We start from the raw sequence: 18410 nt of genomic DNA, 5'->3' as shown, positions 1-18410 counted from the left end.
AACCTGCATATTTAGCTAAAAGAAATCCATGTTAGCAGGCAATATTAACCAGGTGAAATTGTGTCATTTCTCTTGCGTTAATTGCACGCAGAGRCATGGTATATGCAACAGTTTGGGCCGCCTGGCTTGTTGCCAACTAATTTGCCAGAATTTTACGTAATTATGACAACATTGAAGGTTGTGCAATGTAACAGGAATATTTAGACTTATGGATGCCACCCGTTAGATAAAATACAGAACGGTTCCGTATTTCACTGAAAGAATAAGTCTATGATTTGATAGAGCAGTCTGACTGAGCGATGGTAGGCAGCAGCAGGCTCGTAAGCATTCAAACAGCACTTTCGTGCGTTCTGCCAGCATCTCTTCGCAATGCTACAAGCATTGAGCTGTTTTGACTTCAAGCCTATCAACTCCCGAGATTAGGCTGGTGTAACCGACGTGAAATGGCTAGCTAGTTAGCGGGGTGCGTGCTAAAGCGTTTCAATCGGTGACGTCACTCGCTCTGAGACTTGGAGTAGTTGTTCCCCTTGCTCTGCAAGGGCCGCGGCTTTTGTGGAACGATGGGTAACGATGCTTCGAGGGTGACGTGTCGATGTGTTCCTGGTTCGATCCCTGGTAGGGGCGAGGAGAGGGACAGAAGCTATACTGTTACACTGGCAATACTATAGTGCCTATAAGAACATCCAATAGTCAAAGGTATATGAAATACAAATGGTTTAGAGAGAAATAGTCCTATAATTCCTATAATAACTACAACTTAAAACTTCTTACCTGGGAATATTGAAGACTCATGTTAAAAGGAACCACCAGTTTTCATATMTTCTCATGTTCTGAGCAAGGAACTTAAACATGAGCTTTTTTACATGGCACATTACATTCTTCTCCAACACTTTGATTTGGCATTATTTAAACCAAATTGAACATGTTTCATTATTTATTTGAGGCTAAATTGATTTTATTGATGTATTATATTAAGTTAAAATAAGTGTTCATTCAGTGTTGTTGTAATTGTCATTATTACAAATACATTTAAAAAAATCGGCCGATTAATCGGCATCGTCTTTTTTTGGTTCTCCAATAATCGGTATCGGCGTTGAAAAACCATAATCGGTCGACCTCTAGTCCAAACATACCAAGACGGTCATGAAGAGGGCACGGCAAAACCTTTTCCACCTCAGGAGACTGCAAAGATTTGGCATGTGTCCCCAGATCATCAAAAGGTTCTACATCTGCACCATCGAGATCATCCTGACCGGCTGCATCACTGCCTGGTATGGCAACTGCTTGGCATCTGACCGTAAGGCACTACAGAGGGTAGTGCGAACGGCCCAGTACATCACTGGGGCCAAGATTCCTGCCATCCAGGACCTGTATAATAGGTGGTGTCAGAGGAAACTCCATAAAATTGTCAGACTCCAGTCACCCAAGTTATAGACTGTTTTCTCTGCTACCGAACGGCAAGCGGTACCGGATCACCAAGACTAGGACCAAGAGGCTCCTCAACAGCTTCCACCCCCAAGCCATAAGACTGCTGAACAATTAATACAATGGCGATTTCCCACATCCGTTTTGTACACTGCTGCTACTCGCTGTTTATTATCTATGCATAGTCACTTCACCCCCACCTACATATACAAATTACCTCAAATAACCTGTACCACCACACACTGACTCTGTACTGGTGCCCCCTGTATATAACCTCATTATTGTTGTTCTTATTGTCTTACTTTTTTATTATTTTATTTTAGTCTACGTGGTAAATATTTTCTTAACCAACAGCTAGCTAGCCTTTTTAGCTTCCCATGTCTCCATGTGAATAATCTGATGTATAGTTACGTAAAATATGCCCTGTCAAATATGTGTATACTTGTCAGTGTAACATACAACATTATCCCAATTTGATATGCTACTTCAATGTATTCATTCCCATATCAGCTAAAAATAGAATATCATTTTTAGTCATGGAGGAGAAAAAAGAAAAGCAAGACTACAGCTGTTTTTACAAAATAGCATAGAATCACATAGTAATCCCTTCTAAACAAAATACCTTGTTGGAGGATTCTAAGGCTACGATGTTGTCTGGATTATATTTGGTTATCAATGCAAAATGGGCTGCTTATTCAATGGCAAGCTAAATCAAGATAGCAATCTTGAAGTGATTTTTGAAGTTGATTAGCTTCCCACGTCTCCATGTGAAATAATCCGATTTATAATTAGATAAATATTATACTTGCTGGTGTAACCTAGAACATTATCACAGTTTAATATGATGCTTGAATGTATTCACGCACATATCAGCAAAAAAGGTCATGTTTTTGTCATAGGGAAAAAGCACATGGCTCGCATTTTTTTTTTTTTTTACCAAAATAACCTGTAATCACTAGTTATTACTTCTAAACAAAATACTTTTTTTTGCGGGGATTAATAAGGCTACATTGTTTGGTTTATTGTCGCTGAGATTATATTTGGTTGTCAATGCAAAATAGACTATTTTGATGCATTCAGAAAGTATTCAGACCCCTTGACTTTCCCCACATTTTGTTACAGCCTTATTCTAAAATGGATTAAATTGTTCCCCCCCCCCTCAATCTACACACAATACCCCATAATGACAAAGCAAAATCACTTATTTTTTTGTTGACATTTTTGCAAATACACAGTACTTTGTTGAAGCACCTTTTGGCAGTGATTACAGCCTTGAGTCTTATTGGTTATGACGCTACAAGCTTGGTACAGCTTTTTTCAGGTCTCTCCAGAGATGTTCGATCGGGTTCAAGTCCGGGCTTTGGCTGGGCCGCTCCAGGACATTCAGAGACTTGTCCCGAAGCCGCTTCTGTGTTGTCTTGGCTGTGTGCTTTGGGTTGTTGTCCTGTTGGAAGGTGAACTGTTGCCCCAGTCTGAGGTCCTGAGCAGGTTTTCATCAAGGATCTCTCTGTACTTTGCTCCTTTCATCTTTGCCTCGATCCTGACCAATCTCCCAGTACCTGCCGCTGAAAAACATCGGCACAGTATGATGCTGCCACCCATGCTTCACCGTCGGGATGGTGCCAGGTTTTCTCCAGATGTGACGCTTGAGTGCCAAGCGTCACATCTTGGTGGTTTCAAACTTCTTCCATTTAAGAATGATCCATCCTGTTCTTGGGGACCTTCAATGCTGCAGAAATGTTTTCGTACCCTTCCCCAGATCTGTGCCTCAACACAATCATGTCTCGGAGCTCTACGGACAAGTCCTTCGACCTCATGGCTTGGTTTTTGCTCTGACATGCACTGTCAACTGTGGGACCTTATATAGACAGGTATGTGCCTTTCCAAATCATGTCCAATTAACTGAAATTTACCACAGGTAGAATCCACGTTGTGTAAACATCTCAAGGATGATCAATGGAAACAGGATGCACCTGAGCTCTATTTCGAGTCTCATAGCAAAGGGTCTGAATATTTATGTAAATAAGGAATTTACATTTTTATACATTTGCAAAAATGTCAACCTGTTTTCWCTTTGTCATTATGGAGTATTGTTTGTAGATACATAAAAGGTAATCTATTTTAGAATAAGGCTGTAATGTAACAAGATGTGGAAAAAGTCAAGGGGTCAAGGAACCAAGCGAGTTGGTGGTAAAAAACAAAAACACTTCATTGCCTACACAACACTGCACCCACGGCTGCGCAAGGAATGATCAGGCACAGGAGTATGTAGGAATTTCTGAGAGTAGTACAAGGAGCTGCCCCTTTTAGTGACGAAAAACGGCATTGCATCACTGCGCTACAAATTATGCTTTTCCATTGGGTATAAATACTCCTTTACCTGTCTGTACCCTGTGCTCATTTTTGGGTGGCACAATATTCACCTGCCCCCCTCCTTTCCTCCTCAGTGCCCTCCCCTACCTGGTCGTCACTAGTTAACACAGCCACAAAGTCATTATGGCTAAAGCCCGACCATTTATACCACTTTTCTTCTTAATCTGATTTTAAAACTAAACCTAATCTTAACCACACTGCTAACCTCATGCCTAACCCTAACCTTACATTTTTGTAGCCAATTTGGACTTTGTGGCTGCATTATCCCTCTGCCCTCTCGTTGCCCCCTGGCCATACTTGTGTGTCCCCTGGGTGCCCCCCTCGGTCCTCCTACCCCCGCTCTGCTCTGCACAGAGCCCATGATTATCTTTCAGTGGCAGCCTCTGTTTTGTGCTCTGATTAAAAGGAGCAACATGTGGTCTGTGTGTGAGCGGGGCCATACAGACGCCGTTGGGGTAATGCTAACATTACGTGCTTAATCATTTATGTCTGGGAGCAGGCACAAAGGCTTTGGGGGAAACACTGGGGTATTTATCAGTGGGCAGACACAAACACTGCCAAGATAACGGTCTGCCCTGGCTTAGTATGTCATAAACACGCTGCATGGGGAATAGGTGGCGGAATTGTAGGGAGTTTTTGGCCAACGGCAACAATCATCAAATCTTATCAATGTGGATTTGGTACAGGAATAGTTTGGAAAACATGCATCCTAATTTTTATGGGGTGTGGATGTGTTGCTCTAGAGGGCGGTGTGCTCTGTTTGAATCAGTCAGACAGATCACAGCCGAAGTCAAACGGACGTAAATGTACATTTTATGTCGCTGTGCCTAAAGATACATGCAATATTGAATGGTTAGAGGCAGCCTCTTCATTTGAAATGTTTCTATTTGGGCTCCCTGCTGTGATCATCTCGTCCTCCTCCTCGTTCTCCTCCTGCGTCTGTCTGCTCCACTCGCTGCCAAGTAGGCTGTCTCTCTCTCCCAGTACAGCTCAGCCAATAGGAGAGCACTAGTCGCCCAATTGCTTGCCACTCAATGCCTTGTTGCCAGGACAACAGGAAGGCATGAGACCCACTTTACTTGAGCATTTTAAACTTGGTGTTGACTCTTTACTGAAAACAAGGAAAGGTCTTTTTTTCTCGCAGTAAAATTCCCCTCTGTCATGGTGCTCTTTAGATCTAAATCCTTTTCTTTCATCTCTTTCTTTCCTCTTATACTGTCACACCATTGGCTTGAATTCATTTTAGTGGACATAACAAAGGCATTTATACAGAAGCTGCTTGTCAATTTATCTGTGTGATGCAAATAAATGTATTTGTCTTGTCAGGGAATCTTCTGAGTACATAGATTGTAAGCTATCCGGCAGGTCCATGTTTAGCGAACACACTATTCAAATGTCATTTGGTGGAACTTCTACCCTGTCTTCCAGGTCTACAATGTTAGATGGCGACATGTTTTTCCTGGTCTTCATACTTCTGGTTTTACCCTCTTCCAGCGTGAAAGGTAAGTTTTTGACACGTCTCCTTAAAAAAACATGGCTACTCTCACTTACAAAGAGATTGGGGTACATTTAGCGTGTCTCTTCGGAGACTACACCCATTCAGTACCATTTCCCATCCAGTTGGCCAAGTACACGGCTCCGAATATGTGTAGTGAGTTAAAATATTTCTGTCAAGGGCATGTTTTGGCTCTCATTCTGTCCCTGTGCCTCTCTCCCTCTCCCCCCGCTGTCTTGCAGCATTTTTTAACAACTGCAGTGACAGGCTCTCAGACTGAGAACTGAGGAATTCTCACTGTCTCTGTCTGGCTGGCTGGGGATACTTATTATTCTGCATCATCTACTTTAGTGTAGCAGCTAAATGATAAATCTCTCAAGTCAAAGAGAGAAGAAAATGAGGAAGGTTGAATATACCAAAGCTACTGCACTAAGATGACCACAATATGACCATGATATTCACAATGCCGAACATCCACATAGGATACTGTATGCCATTATCGATGGTTAAATGTGTTTCCTTTTCGGTTCTGTCCCATGTCTGACTGTGTTTCCTGTGCAGATGAGGGGAGCGTGAGCGACTACGAGTGTGCGTGCGATGGGCCGTCGTGCGACGTAGGAGACCGGTGTTTTGGTCAGCAGTGCTTCTCGGCCCTCTCCGTCCAGAACGCCATTTCCGTCCAGCAGAAGGGGTGCATTGTGGGGCGGAGCGAGGAGTCCATAAGTTGCGAAAGTCCCCCATCCCATAACCTGATGGTGGAGTGCTGCCATGGCGACCTTTGCAACATGAATGTCACAGTGGCAACACCAGCGAGAGGTGACACATTTATTCTCATTGGATTCATCACGCTCATGTTTTTATCCCGCCCTCAACGTAGGCTTAGCACTAGCAATGTGCTGACTCATAAACATTTCCACTACCGATACCGACCTACCTAAGCAGCACATCACCACTTTGCACATAGATCTAGCTAATGACACATTTTATATTCAGTGTGTTCATTTGTGTGACGGCCATTTGGGTACATGCGTGAATAACAACAAAACTACCAGAAGATTTGTTATATTCTCTTCAATGATTGAGAATTATAAGCGTTTGTAGATTTCTCCAATCTCCACCTCCCTTTTTATTTTTAACAGATGAGGAAGTGATGCCTGCCTTGCGAGACATTGACTGTGTGTGTGAGGGGCGGTCGTGTGATGGCGGAGAGCGCTGTACGGGCCAGCAGTGTTTCTCCTCTATCAAGATCAGTGACGGGTTTGTGGTTCACCAGAAGGGCTGCCTTCAGGATGACGACCAGGGGAGATCCACCTGTGCCACCCCTCCTTCTCCCAGCCGCATAGTCAAGTGTTGCCAGGGGCACCTGTGTAACGTGAACATCACTGTGGAAGCAACAGCGAAAGGTAACCCACCACCCTGTTTTCACTGAAATCATTACCATATATATTTTTAATGATCTTGGCCTCATTGAAGCTCTATCTCACTTTGTGTTTCATAATTCATCTAGATTTAGTTAGTGATACAGATATGCATTAAAGCAGCAATCAGCAGTTGAAACAATAACAGAGTACTCCCTGCCCTTGTTTCGGTAAAAAGCTGAGGGATGGGGCTCAATGTTATCACTCTCAAATTCATGGACAGCACTATAGGATGCAAGGACTGACCATCCATGGTATCATCATTATTATATTTTTGGAGGCTATAAAGTGTTTCTTTTGGTTTACACACAGGAAAGTAAATGTTAGTATGGGGAATAACTTGCTCCTGGGTGAAGCTGGCCCTAAGTACAGATCTCGTATCCGCTTCCCCCATTAACCATTAGTGGGGGAAATTCTAAACTGACCCAAGATCAGCGTCTAGGGGCAACTTCACCCTGCTGTCTTTCTGTTACCTGCATAGAGGATAAAGTGAAGTCTGTTGGCGAGCACGAGTGTGTGTGCGAGGGGCGCTCGTGTGCCACCGGGCGGCGCTGTATAGGCCAGCACTGCTTCTCCAGTCTGACGGTCAGTGACGGAGCCCTGGTCTCCCAGAAGGGCTGCTTCAAGGTGTACGAGCAGAGCAGGATGACCTGCAAGACGCCGCCCTCCCGCGACCAGATCGTGGAGTGCTGCCAGGGCCACCTGTGTAACATGAATATCACCGTGGCGCTGCCTGTCATAGGTAAATAAATACACTTGTGTCCCAAATGGAACCATATTCCCTAAGTAGTGCACTATATAGGGAACAGGGTGCCATTTGGGACCCGCAACCAATGTCTCACATTCATTTATATGCATCCCTTTTCTAATGAGAGGTCTGTGTGATGCACATTTGCATTCAAACCAAGGTTATTCATGCCAGGAAAACGAAAACATTTCTGTGCCATATGCTCTCGGTGATCTGCTGTCTCTAATGGATTCACTGACACGGTTCACGGGCAGGTGCTCAATTGATAAACCAGTGGTGACGAGGCGCTGTGATTTTTTTCTTTGGGATATAGTTTTCTTACCCATTCATTCATGATGCTCTGCCAGTTTCGCCTTATTGTCAGGCCAAGTGCAAACAATACTCTAGGAATCCTCTTTTCCAATTAGGACTGTCTGTAACCGTCTATAAGGGTTAGTTCTGCCCGCGTTTAAGGTCCGAGGGAGCGTCATTCCATCCACTTGGCCGTTCTCCCGCGAGGGCACCACGCCAGGGTGTGTGAAATCGTTTTCTGCACGGCCATCTATTGCTTTTCAGGGTCTGTGTGGCAGTTCRACCCTGAGCACCTCTACAGCAGAGGAGGGGAGAGTCTGAGAAAAGAGACGGACGTTTGCATATTGTTTAGTCGCGGTCTACTTCCTCCTCTGTCCTCTCTGAGATTGTCAGCGTGGTTTGACACAGAGCTCTAGGGCAAAGCAGAACAGAGGACACTGAGATGCGTCCCAATTGGCACCCTATTCCCTATGCCAGTGGTTCCCACATCCGGTCCACAAGTACCCRCAACAGTAAACATTTTATCCCCGGACAAACGCACCTCATTCAACTCAGGGCTTGATGATTAGTTGGCAAGTTGAGTCAGCTGTGCTTGTCTGGGACCACAATAAAAATGTGTACTTTTGGGGGGTACTTGATGACTGGGGTTGGGAAACATTGCCCTACGTGGTGCACTCCTTTGGACCAGGACCCAAAGGTTAGTTTAATAGGGAATAGGGTGCCATTTGGGACACAGACTGAATCCATGTAGAGCTGTGGTCACCCAACTCTGTTCTATGAACCTTAATGACTACTCTCCTATCCCCAGTAAAAAGAGTGTGTGTGTGTATCCACGATAGATATCTCAGCAAAAAAAGAAACGTCCCTTTTTCAAATAACTTCACAGATCTTCATTGTAAAGGGTTTAAACACTGTTTCKCATGCTTGTTCAATGACCATAAACAATTAATGAACATGCACCTGTGGAATGGTCATTAAGACACTAACAGCTTACAGACYYMAGGKAATTAAGGTCACAGTTATGAAAACATAGGACACTAACGAGGCCTTTCTACTGACTCTGAAAAACACCAAAAGAAAGATGCCCAGGGTCCCTGCTCATCTGCGTGAATGTGCATTAGGCATGCTGCAAGGAGGCATGAGGACTGCAGATGTGGCCAGGGCAATAAATTGCAATGCCCGTACTGTGAGACGCCTAAGACAGCGCTACACGGAGACAGGACGGYCAGCTGATCGTCCTCGCAGTGGCAGACCATGTGTAACAACACCTGCACAGGATCGGTACATCCGAACATCACACCTGCGGGACAGATACAGGATGGCAACAACTSCCCGAGTTACACCAGGAACGCACAATCCCTCCATCAGTGCTCAGACTMTCCYCAATAGGCTGAGAGAGGCTGGACTGAGGGCTTGTAGGCCTGTTGTAAGGCAGACATCACCAGCAACAACGTCGCCTATGGYCACAAACCCACCGTCGCTGGACCAGACAGGACTGGCAAAAAGTGCTCTTCCCTGACAAGTCYAGGTTTTGTCTCACCAGGGGTGATGGTCGGATTCACGTTTATCATCGAAGGAATGAGCGTTACACCGAGGCCTGTACTCTGGAGCGGGATWGATTTGGAGGTGGAGAGTCCGTCATGGTCTGGGGCGGTGTGTCGCAGCATCATCGGACTGAGCTTGTTGTCATTGCAAGCAATCTCAACGCTGTGCATTACAGGGAAGACATCCTCCTCCCTCATGTGGTACCCTTCCTGCAGGCTCATCCCGACATGACCCTCCAGCATGACAATGGCACCAGGCATACTGCTCGTTCTGTGCATGATTTCCTGCAAGACAGGAATGTCAGTGTTCTGCCATGGCCAGCGAAGAGCCCGGATCTCAATCCCATTGAGCACGTCTGGGACCTGTTGGATTGGAGGGTGAGAGCTAGGACCATCCCCCCCCCCAGAAATGTCCCGGAACTTGCAGGTGCCTTGGTGGAAGAGTGGGGTAACATCTCACAGCAAGAACTGGCAAATCTGGTGCAGCCCATGAGGAGATGCACTGCAGTAACTTTAAATGCAGCTGGTGGCCACACCAGATACTCACTATTTGGATTTTGAACCCCCCCCTTTGTTCAGAGACACATTGTTCCATTTATGTTAGTCACATGTCTGTGGAAATTGTTCAGTTTATGTCTCCGTTTTTGAACCTTTTAGGTTCATACAAATATTTACACATGTTAAGTTTGCTGAAAATCAACTCAGTTCACAGTGAGAGGACGTTTCTTTTTTTGCATATACAGTTAAAGTCGGAAGTGTACGTACACTTAAGTTGGAGTCATTAAAACTAATTTTTCAACCACTCTACAATTTCTTGTTAACAAACTGTAGTTTTGGTAAGACGTTTAGACATATACTTTGCATGACACAAGTCATTTTTCCAACAATTGTTTACAGACAGATTATTTCTTTATAATTCACTGTATCACAATTCCAGTGGGTCAGAAGTAGAGGTCGACCGATTATGATTTTTCAGTCGCTCTGGATAAGAGCGTCTGCTAAATGACTTAAATGTAAATGTAATGTAAATGTATTGGAGGACAAAAAAAGCCGATCCGATCGATTTAATAAAAAAATATATGAAAAAATTATATAATACATAAATACACACACGCGCACACAGCTCTGAAGTGCTGTACTGAGAGTCTGCTTAGGAGACAAATACTCTAACTGTTTGAATAAAAATAGAGTTTAAGTTACCTGTAATGAATGTTGAAAACCAAAACTTTAATTTCTATATGCAGGAAATCCTATTTTAATAATGGCATAGTAAGAATTGACAACCAAAGTGCGAGTCATAATTCCATCACACCTTCTAGCAAAATCTGAAAAGCGGTTCCTTCATTTATTCCATAGGATATTTTTAGATTCACTTAAAATAAGGTGTGTGTTTCGTGTAGGCTTACATCACGTGCCAATTTTATAATGTGTAGATATCCATAGGACAAGGTAACTCTGATCAATATTGGCTAAATATAAGTGAAGATAAAAAAATTGTAGAGTGGATTTATGAAAATATGTTGATAAACGTTACCTTATCCTAGTGAGATTTCACGGGTATCAAAACGTCGAGGCGGTTTAAGCCTGCACGAAACACAGACCTTATTCAAATAAGGTAGAGATCAAGACATTCTCTATGGAAGACATGAAGGTAAAATAACGAAGGAACCCTTTCAAATTCAGCCGCAAGTTATTACAGGAATTATAACGCGTCGACTATTTCTCTCTAAACCATATAACTTTTGACTAATTCAGAAACTATCACCTCGAAAACAAAACGTTTATTCCGTTCCGTATTTTATCTAACGGGTGGCATCCATGAGTCTAAATATTCCTGTTACATTGCACAACCTTCAATGTTGTCATAATTAGTAAAATTCTGGCAAATTAGTTGCAAAGAGCCGGGCGGCCCAACTGTTGCTATTACCCTGACTCTGCGTGCTATGAACGCAAGAGAAATGAACAATTTCACCTGGTTAATATTGCCTGCTAACCTGGATTTCTTTTAGCTAAATATGCAGGTTTAAAAGTATATACTTGTGTATTGATTTTAAGAAAGGCATTGATGTTTATGGTTAAGTACACTTTGGAGCAATACAGTCATTGATTGATTTTTTTTTTTTATAAGATAAGTTTAATGCTAGCTAGCAACTTACCTTAGCTTACTGCATTCGCTAACAGGCAGGCTCCTCGTGGAGTGCAATATAATCAGGTGTTCGAGCATTGTACTAGTTAACTGTAAGGTTGCAAGATTGGATCCCCCGAGCTGACAGGTTAAGAATCTGTCGTTTGAGGCAGAACGTTCCTAGGGTCATTGAAAATAAGAATGTGTTCTTATGACTTGCCTAGTTAAATAAAGGTGTAAAAAAAAAAACGGCAAATCGGCGCCCAAAATACGATTTCCGATTGTTATAAAAACTTGAAGTCGACCTCTAGTCAGAAGTTTACATACACTTAGTTGACTGTGCCTTCTAAATAGCTTGGAAAATTCCAGAAAATTGTTATGGCATTAGAAGCTTCTGATAGGCTAATTGACATAGTTTGAGTCAATTGGGGGTGTACCTGTGGATGGATTTCAAGGCTACCTTCAAACTCAGTGCCTCTTTGCTTGACATCATGGGAAAATCAAAAGAAATCAGCCAAGACCTCAAAACAAAATTGGAGACTCCACAAGTCTGGTTCATCCTTGGGAGCACCAAACGCTGAAGGTACCACGTTCATCTGTTCAAACAATAGTACGCAAGTATAACACCATGGGACACGCAGCTGTCATACCGCTCAGGAAGGAGTTCTGTCTCCTAGAGATGAACGTACTTCGGTGCGAAAAGTGCAAATCAATCCCAGAACAACAGCAAAGGACCTTGTGAAGATGCTAGAGGAAACGGGTACGAAAGTATCTATATCCACAGTAAAACGAGTCCTAAATCGACATAACATGAAAGGCCGCTCAGGAAGGAAGAAGCCACTGCTGCAAAACTCCATTAAAAAAAGACTACAGTTTGCAACTGCACATGGGGACAAAGACTACTTTTTGGAGAAATGTCAGCTGGTCTGATGAAACAAAAATAGAACTGTTTGGCCATTATGACCAATCGTTATGTTTGGAGGGAAAAGGGGGAAGCTTGCAAGCTGAATAACACCATCCCAACCGTGAAGCACGGGGTGGTAACATCATTTTGTGGGGGTGCTTTGCTGCAGGAGGGACTGGTGCACTAAACAAATAGATAGCATCATGAGGCAAGAAAATGATGTGGATATATCGAAGCAACATCTCAAGACATCAGTCGGAAGTTAAAGCTTGGTCGCAAATGGGTCTTCAAAATGGAAAATGACCCCAAGCACACTTCCAAAGTTGTGGCAAAATGGCTTAAGGACAACAAAGTCAAGTATTGGAGGGGCCATCACAAAGCTCTGCCTCATCCCATTTTTGGGCAGAATGAAAAAGCGTTTGCGAGCAAGGAGGCCTACAAACTGACTCAGTTACACCAGCTCTGTCAGGAGGAATGGGGCAAATTCACCCAACTTATTGTGGGAAGCTTGTGGAAGGCTACCTGAAACGTTTGACCCAAGTTACAACAATTTAAAGGCAATGCCTACAAGTGCTAATTGAGTGTATGTAAACTTCTGACTACTGGGAATGTGATGAAAGAAATAAAAGCTGAAATAAAATCATTCTCTCTATTATTCTGACATTTTACTTTCTTCAAATAAAGTGGTGATCCTAACTGACCTTAAGATGGGGGATTTTTTACTTGGATTAAATGTCAGGAATTGTGAAACTGGGTTTAAATGTATTTGGCTAAGGTGTAGTGCTGTTATTGTGAAGTGGAAACGTCTTGGAGCTTGGTGGTAGGCCCACAAGCACACAGAACGGGATGACGAGTGCAGAAACGGAGGCTGTTTTAGCAGCAAATGGGGGACCAATTTCATATTAATGCCAATGATGTTGGAAATGAGTTCTTCACATCAATCTCAAACAAACCATTTCTGTATGGACCTCGCTTTGTGCACAGGAGCATTGCCATGCTGAAGCAGGAAAGGGCCTTCCCCAAACTGTTGCCACAAAGTTCAGGACACAGAATCGTCTAGAATGTCATTGTATGCCCTCGCGTTAAGATTTCCCTTCACTGGAGCTATCTCGAACCATGAAAAACARCCGCAGACCATTATTCGTCCTCCTCCAAACTTTACATTTGGCACTATATACATTGGAGCAGGTAGCATTCTCCTGGTATCTGCCAAACRCAGKTTCGTCAGTCAGACAGCCAGATGGTGAAGCGTGATTCAGCACTTCAGAGAACACGTTTCCACTGCTGTGGCGGTCACAAAATTCTGTGAGACTGTGATTTGTCAATCAAATTATTGACCCTTAATTAACAAACACATTTATTATCTCCTGGCTTCCATAAGCCACTGACGCATACCTTTTTGTAGTATTTTTCAGAAGAACAAACTTCGTACTTGGAGTTATCCTTATGTTCGGTACTGTTCTGGCTATGCTATATGGCTGTGACCTACACTAGTTGATTTAGCAGACAAGATTTTCTTAGAATTCTGTAGCATAATTTTATAGTATGAAGAATACAATAGAACAAAGCTGAATAAAATAAAGGATATTTTCTCCAAARMATTTGAAGGAGTGCACACAAGGCTATTTTGTGTTGAGCGGTTAACAAGGAAATCGGGACTCCRAWATGCTGAATTTAGMTATTAATGTAACTTTAGTTGTTCTAAAAAACGTTGGGCTATATGTTTTGAATTTTAATAAATTGAAAGACGTGAGTTTGCGCAGGCTGTACACACTTCATCAGTCTCTTATTTACAATTTGACAAGCACTTGATAATGCCTCAAATTTCCCGTTGACATCACCTTTGTGTGGCCGTAATGCACCCCCAAAAAATCCATGCCTTTTGCTGTCAATGGTGTTGTGCCCTTGGGCTTAATATAATCATTATAATTCCCTTCTCCCTGAGTGCTGTGTGCTCCGAAGCACCTCTCACTCACATGTCTCTCCATCCATGTAATCGGGTCTTTCTCACAGGCTATAAGTGAAGATCGACACATCGGGGACGTAACTGCGTGCGTCCTTATCCAATTCCGAGGTGCATATTGAAGATAATGGAACAACTGTCCACATTTACTTTTTGTCAGCAAACAAGTGTAGGCCTAATGAACAGCAAAAGCACTAGKCTATGTCAATGTCCTAGCCCCCATAATACCAAAGTTGACTTATTCTGTGCGAGAAATAAATATTCCAAACATAGTCTGGGACAGTTGTGGAATGCGATAGATCCCAAATTAATACAAAATTGTTTTACGCAATGAGGCTGACGCAACGTGTAGCTTAACATTTTCATAAACTATTAGTGTAACGTATACGCTGGGAGTCGGAAAGCAAGTGCAGGTGGTGAGTTTAATAATAAACGGAACATCGAACAATATAACAAACACGYGCCATGCTGGTTAAGTGTGCCTTGAATTCTAAATAAATCACTGACAGTGTCKCCAGCAAAGCACCCGCACACCACCACCTCCATGCTTCACGGTGGGAACCACACATGCAGAGATTCAGTTCACCTACTCTGCGTCTCACAAAGACACAGCGGTTGAAACCAAAAATCTCGAATTTGGACTCATCAGACCAAAGGACAGATTTGCACCAAATGTCCATTTGCTCGTGTTTCTTGCCCCAAGCGAGTCTCTTCGTCTTATTGGTGTCCTTTAGTAGTGGTTTCTTTGCAGCAATTTGACCATGCAGGCCTGATTCACGCTGTCTCCTCTGAACAGTTGATATTGAGATGTCTGTTACTTGAACTCTGAAGAATTTATTTGGGCTTCAATTTCTGAGGCTGGTAACTCTAATGAACTTATCCTCTGCAGCAGAGGTAACTCTGGATCTTCCTTTCCTGTGACGGTCCTTATGAGAACTAGTTTAATCACAGCGCTGAAATGGTTTTTGCGTCTGCACTTGAAGAATCTTTCAAAGTTCCTTTAAATTGTCCAGATTGACTGAACTAAATGTCTTAAGGTGATGGACTGTCGTTTCTCTTTGCTTATTTGAGCTGTTCTTGCCATAATATGGACTTGGTCTTTTACCAAATAGGGCTATCTTCTGTACACCACCCATATCTTGTCACAATGCAACTGATTGGCTCAAGCACATTAAGAACGAAGTAAATTCCACAAATTTACAAGGCACGCCTGAAATGCACTCCAGGTGACAACCCCATGAAGCCGGTTGAGAGAATGCTAATAGTGTGCAAAGTTGTCATCAAGGCAAAGGGTGGCTACTTTGAAGAATCTCAAATGTAAAATATATTTGTTTAACACTTTTYGTTACTACATGATTCCATCCGTGGTATTTCATTGTTTTGATGTCTTCACTATTATTCTACAATGTAGAAAATAGTAAAAATAAAGAAAAACCCTTGAATGAGCAGCTGTGTCCAAATGTTTGACTGTATGTACCAAGATGTTCAAATGAACTTAAACCTCTTTCTTCTCCTCGTAGCAGGCGACCTTCCCAACTACAGCTTGACTACACTGGCCATCGTCATCGTGGCTCCGGTCATCGTGCTCATCGTCCTCTCAGGCATCGCCATCCTGGTGTTCAGACGGATCCACCAGAACCAGATGGAGAGGCTGACGGCCCGGGAGGCGGAGTARGGCACCATAGACGGACTCATAGCCTCCAACGTGGGGGATAGCACACTGGCGGTGAGTAGGACATGATCCTACGGCACCATACCAGGGCCCATATTATCAACATTTCAGAGTAGGAGAGCTTTACAAGGATCAGGTCCTGCCTGTCCATAATGTAATTTCATTATGATCTAAAAGTTAACTGATCCTAGATCAGCACTCTACTCTGAGAGGCTTTAGAAATATGGGCCAAGGTCTYGGATGGGCTGGGTGGGGAGCTGTGGTTTGAGTGGTTAGTCCACACAGTACAGCACTGAAAACATTTATGGACTCGCAAGCTATGTGATTATGTTGAGCCCAAAGAGCATTTTTGTGTGCTCTAGACTAGAGTGCGTGCTAGGTAGTCGTGCACTCCATGTTCCTGGGTGTTCATGTAGTAGGCCTATATCAACTGTGCTGGGATTAATTTTCTGCCCTTTCAATTGGTAATGAAAGTGTTTCTTCTACTACTGGGATGGAAAATGGGCATCTTGTTTTACCAGAGCAAATTGAGCCTATCACGGATACACATGATTTCAACAAAATTGCTTGTTTTGTAGAATTTTGCATACTGTAGTGAAAGAATGCTTTGAGCTCGCAACTGTAATCAGTGTTTGTTTGATAAACGTCTGCAATTTACCCACCGCAAGAAAATCCCATGAATTTAATWAAAAACTTAAAGGAAAACACTAAACACGCCTAGTGTTTACAGCAAAGCGTGACCACTGACCAGTATCCCTGAACACTGGGCTGGGGTGTGCAAGAGGAATTGCTGATTTTTGGATCTATTTCAAGCTATTTCCAAACCCATCACAGTACTTGGCAACGGAAACCCAAAATATGCTGCCGCAGAATGTTTGTTTCAGTGTAATTAAAAAGTGCTTGGCAGCACCCAGAGGAAAGTTATTAGGAACAGTGGTGACAGTCAAACATGTAAACACATTTCCTTAAAACACATGCAGGTCCCCCTCTCCCTAGGCCCTGGGTGCCTAAGTCTGTGGTGATTATGATAATGCTGTGGCTGAATTTCCCCCCACGCCTCTCTCCCCTACCCCCTTCCACCGAACAGCCCAGATCTGCCCTCCCACCAAACAGGGATGTTAAACTCACAACAAAATGAGTTCTCATTTGGATTTACAGCTTCCATTTAGCATTCCTTTCCTTTACTTGCTTTCACACAGCTGTTGTTTTATGCATTAAGTATCTATCTCTTAAATGTTTCCATTTTAGTCCRCTCTTCTTGTTAGTGTTTTTCTCAGCCAAATTTGGAGTTGCTAAACACTGCCCCCTTGTGTCAGTCATGGTGCCCTGCAGAAGCCTGGAGATAAGATGCACATTAAAGGCTTAGCAGCATTGTGCCTGTTTGGAGTCTAGGGCTGGGATTACATCACATCTATCAGCCCCCTCAGCTCACTAATCACCAGGGACTGCTGTTMTTTACCAAGCAGAGGACCCTCTGCTGCTCCAGGGAGGCCAGACACACAGACAGACCCAACCAACCGGACCCTGAACAGCTTTTACCCCCAAGCCATAAGATTGCTTAATAGTTAACCAAATAGCTACCCAGACTATCCGCATTGACCCTTTTTTGCAGTAATTCTTTTGACTTACCACATACACTGCTGCTACTGTCTATCTATCCTGTTGCCTAGAAACTTTATCCCTACCTATATGTAAATATCTACATCAATTACCTCGTACCCCTGCACATCGACTCTACTGGTACCCTGTGTGTATAGTGTGTGTATATACGTGTATACACACACACACACACGTGTATATATATAGCCAAGTTGTTACTCATTTTGTATCTATTCCTTGTGTTACTATTATTATTATTATTTTTTTATATCCTCTGAATTGTTTGGAAGGGCCTGTAAGTAAGCATTTCACTGTTAGTCTACACCTGTTCTTTACGAAGCATGTGACAAATAAAATTTGATTTGACAGACCGACGTCTCTGCAGCGTGGCCACTAACCAGACCGAGAGACGGCGCAGAATGAACAACTCCCACTCCAATCAGACTCCAATGAATCCCATATGCTCTGCTATGTCCGGGGCTGGGACACCTTTTTCATCTAGGGACTACCGGCTGATCTGATCCCTCTGGATGCTGTTCATTTATTGGCTGTCCCTCCCCTTCTCTCAGGATTTGCTGGATCATTCGTGCACGTCGGGAAGCGGCTCCGGACTCCCCTTCCTAGTTCAGAGAACCGTCGCCCGACAAATCACACTCAACGAATGTGTGGGTCAGTATCCAATACAGTCTGTTCTCTCTTTGTTCAGTAACTGAGGTGTACGTTRAGGATCAGGGCGTCCATTGTATGCACGGACACGGTTTTCGAGTAAAATGCCCCTTTAAGACATCTTAAAGTGAAACGCCTTTGGAACAGATTTGTTTTGCAAAACAGAGCCCGTGCTGTTCCCTGACCC

At 43.3% G+C, this 18410-nt stretch overlaps 1 protein-coding gene across 2 annotated transcripts in view; it reads left to right on the top strand.

Moving 5' to 3' along the window:
- LOC111974512 (activin receptor type-1-like) overlaps nt 1-18410 on the top strand; it is a 38519-nt gene that overhangs the window by 10376 nt on the left and 9733 nt on the right. For both annotated transcript variants that reach the window (XM_024002254.2, XM_024002263.2), the window contains 6 exon segments: nt 5227-5300; nt 5855-6109; nt 6433-6696; nt 7193-7453; nt 15807-16012; nt 18127-18226. In XM_024002254.2, the coding sequence (XP_023858022.1) occupies nt 5234-5300; nt 5855-6109; nt 6433-6696; nt 7193-7453; nt 15807-16012; nt 18127-18226 (1153 nt within the window). In that variant the 5' untranslated portion in view covers nt 5227-5233.

Source organism: Salvelinus sp. IW2-2015, linkage group LG2 (genome assembly GCF_002910315.2).
Source record: "Salvelinus sp. IW2-2015 linkage group LG2, ASM291031v2, whole genome shotgun sequence".
Taxonomy (NCBI): Eukaryota; Metazoa; Chordata; class Actinopteri; order Salmoniformes; family Salmonidae; genus Salvelinus; species Salvelinus sp. IW2-2015.
This window is presented reverse-complemented; position numbering and strand designations above follow the sequence as displayed.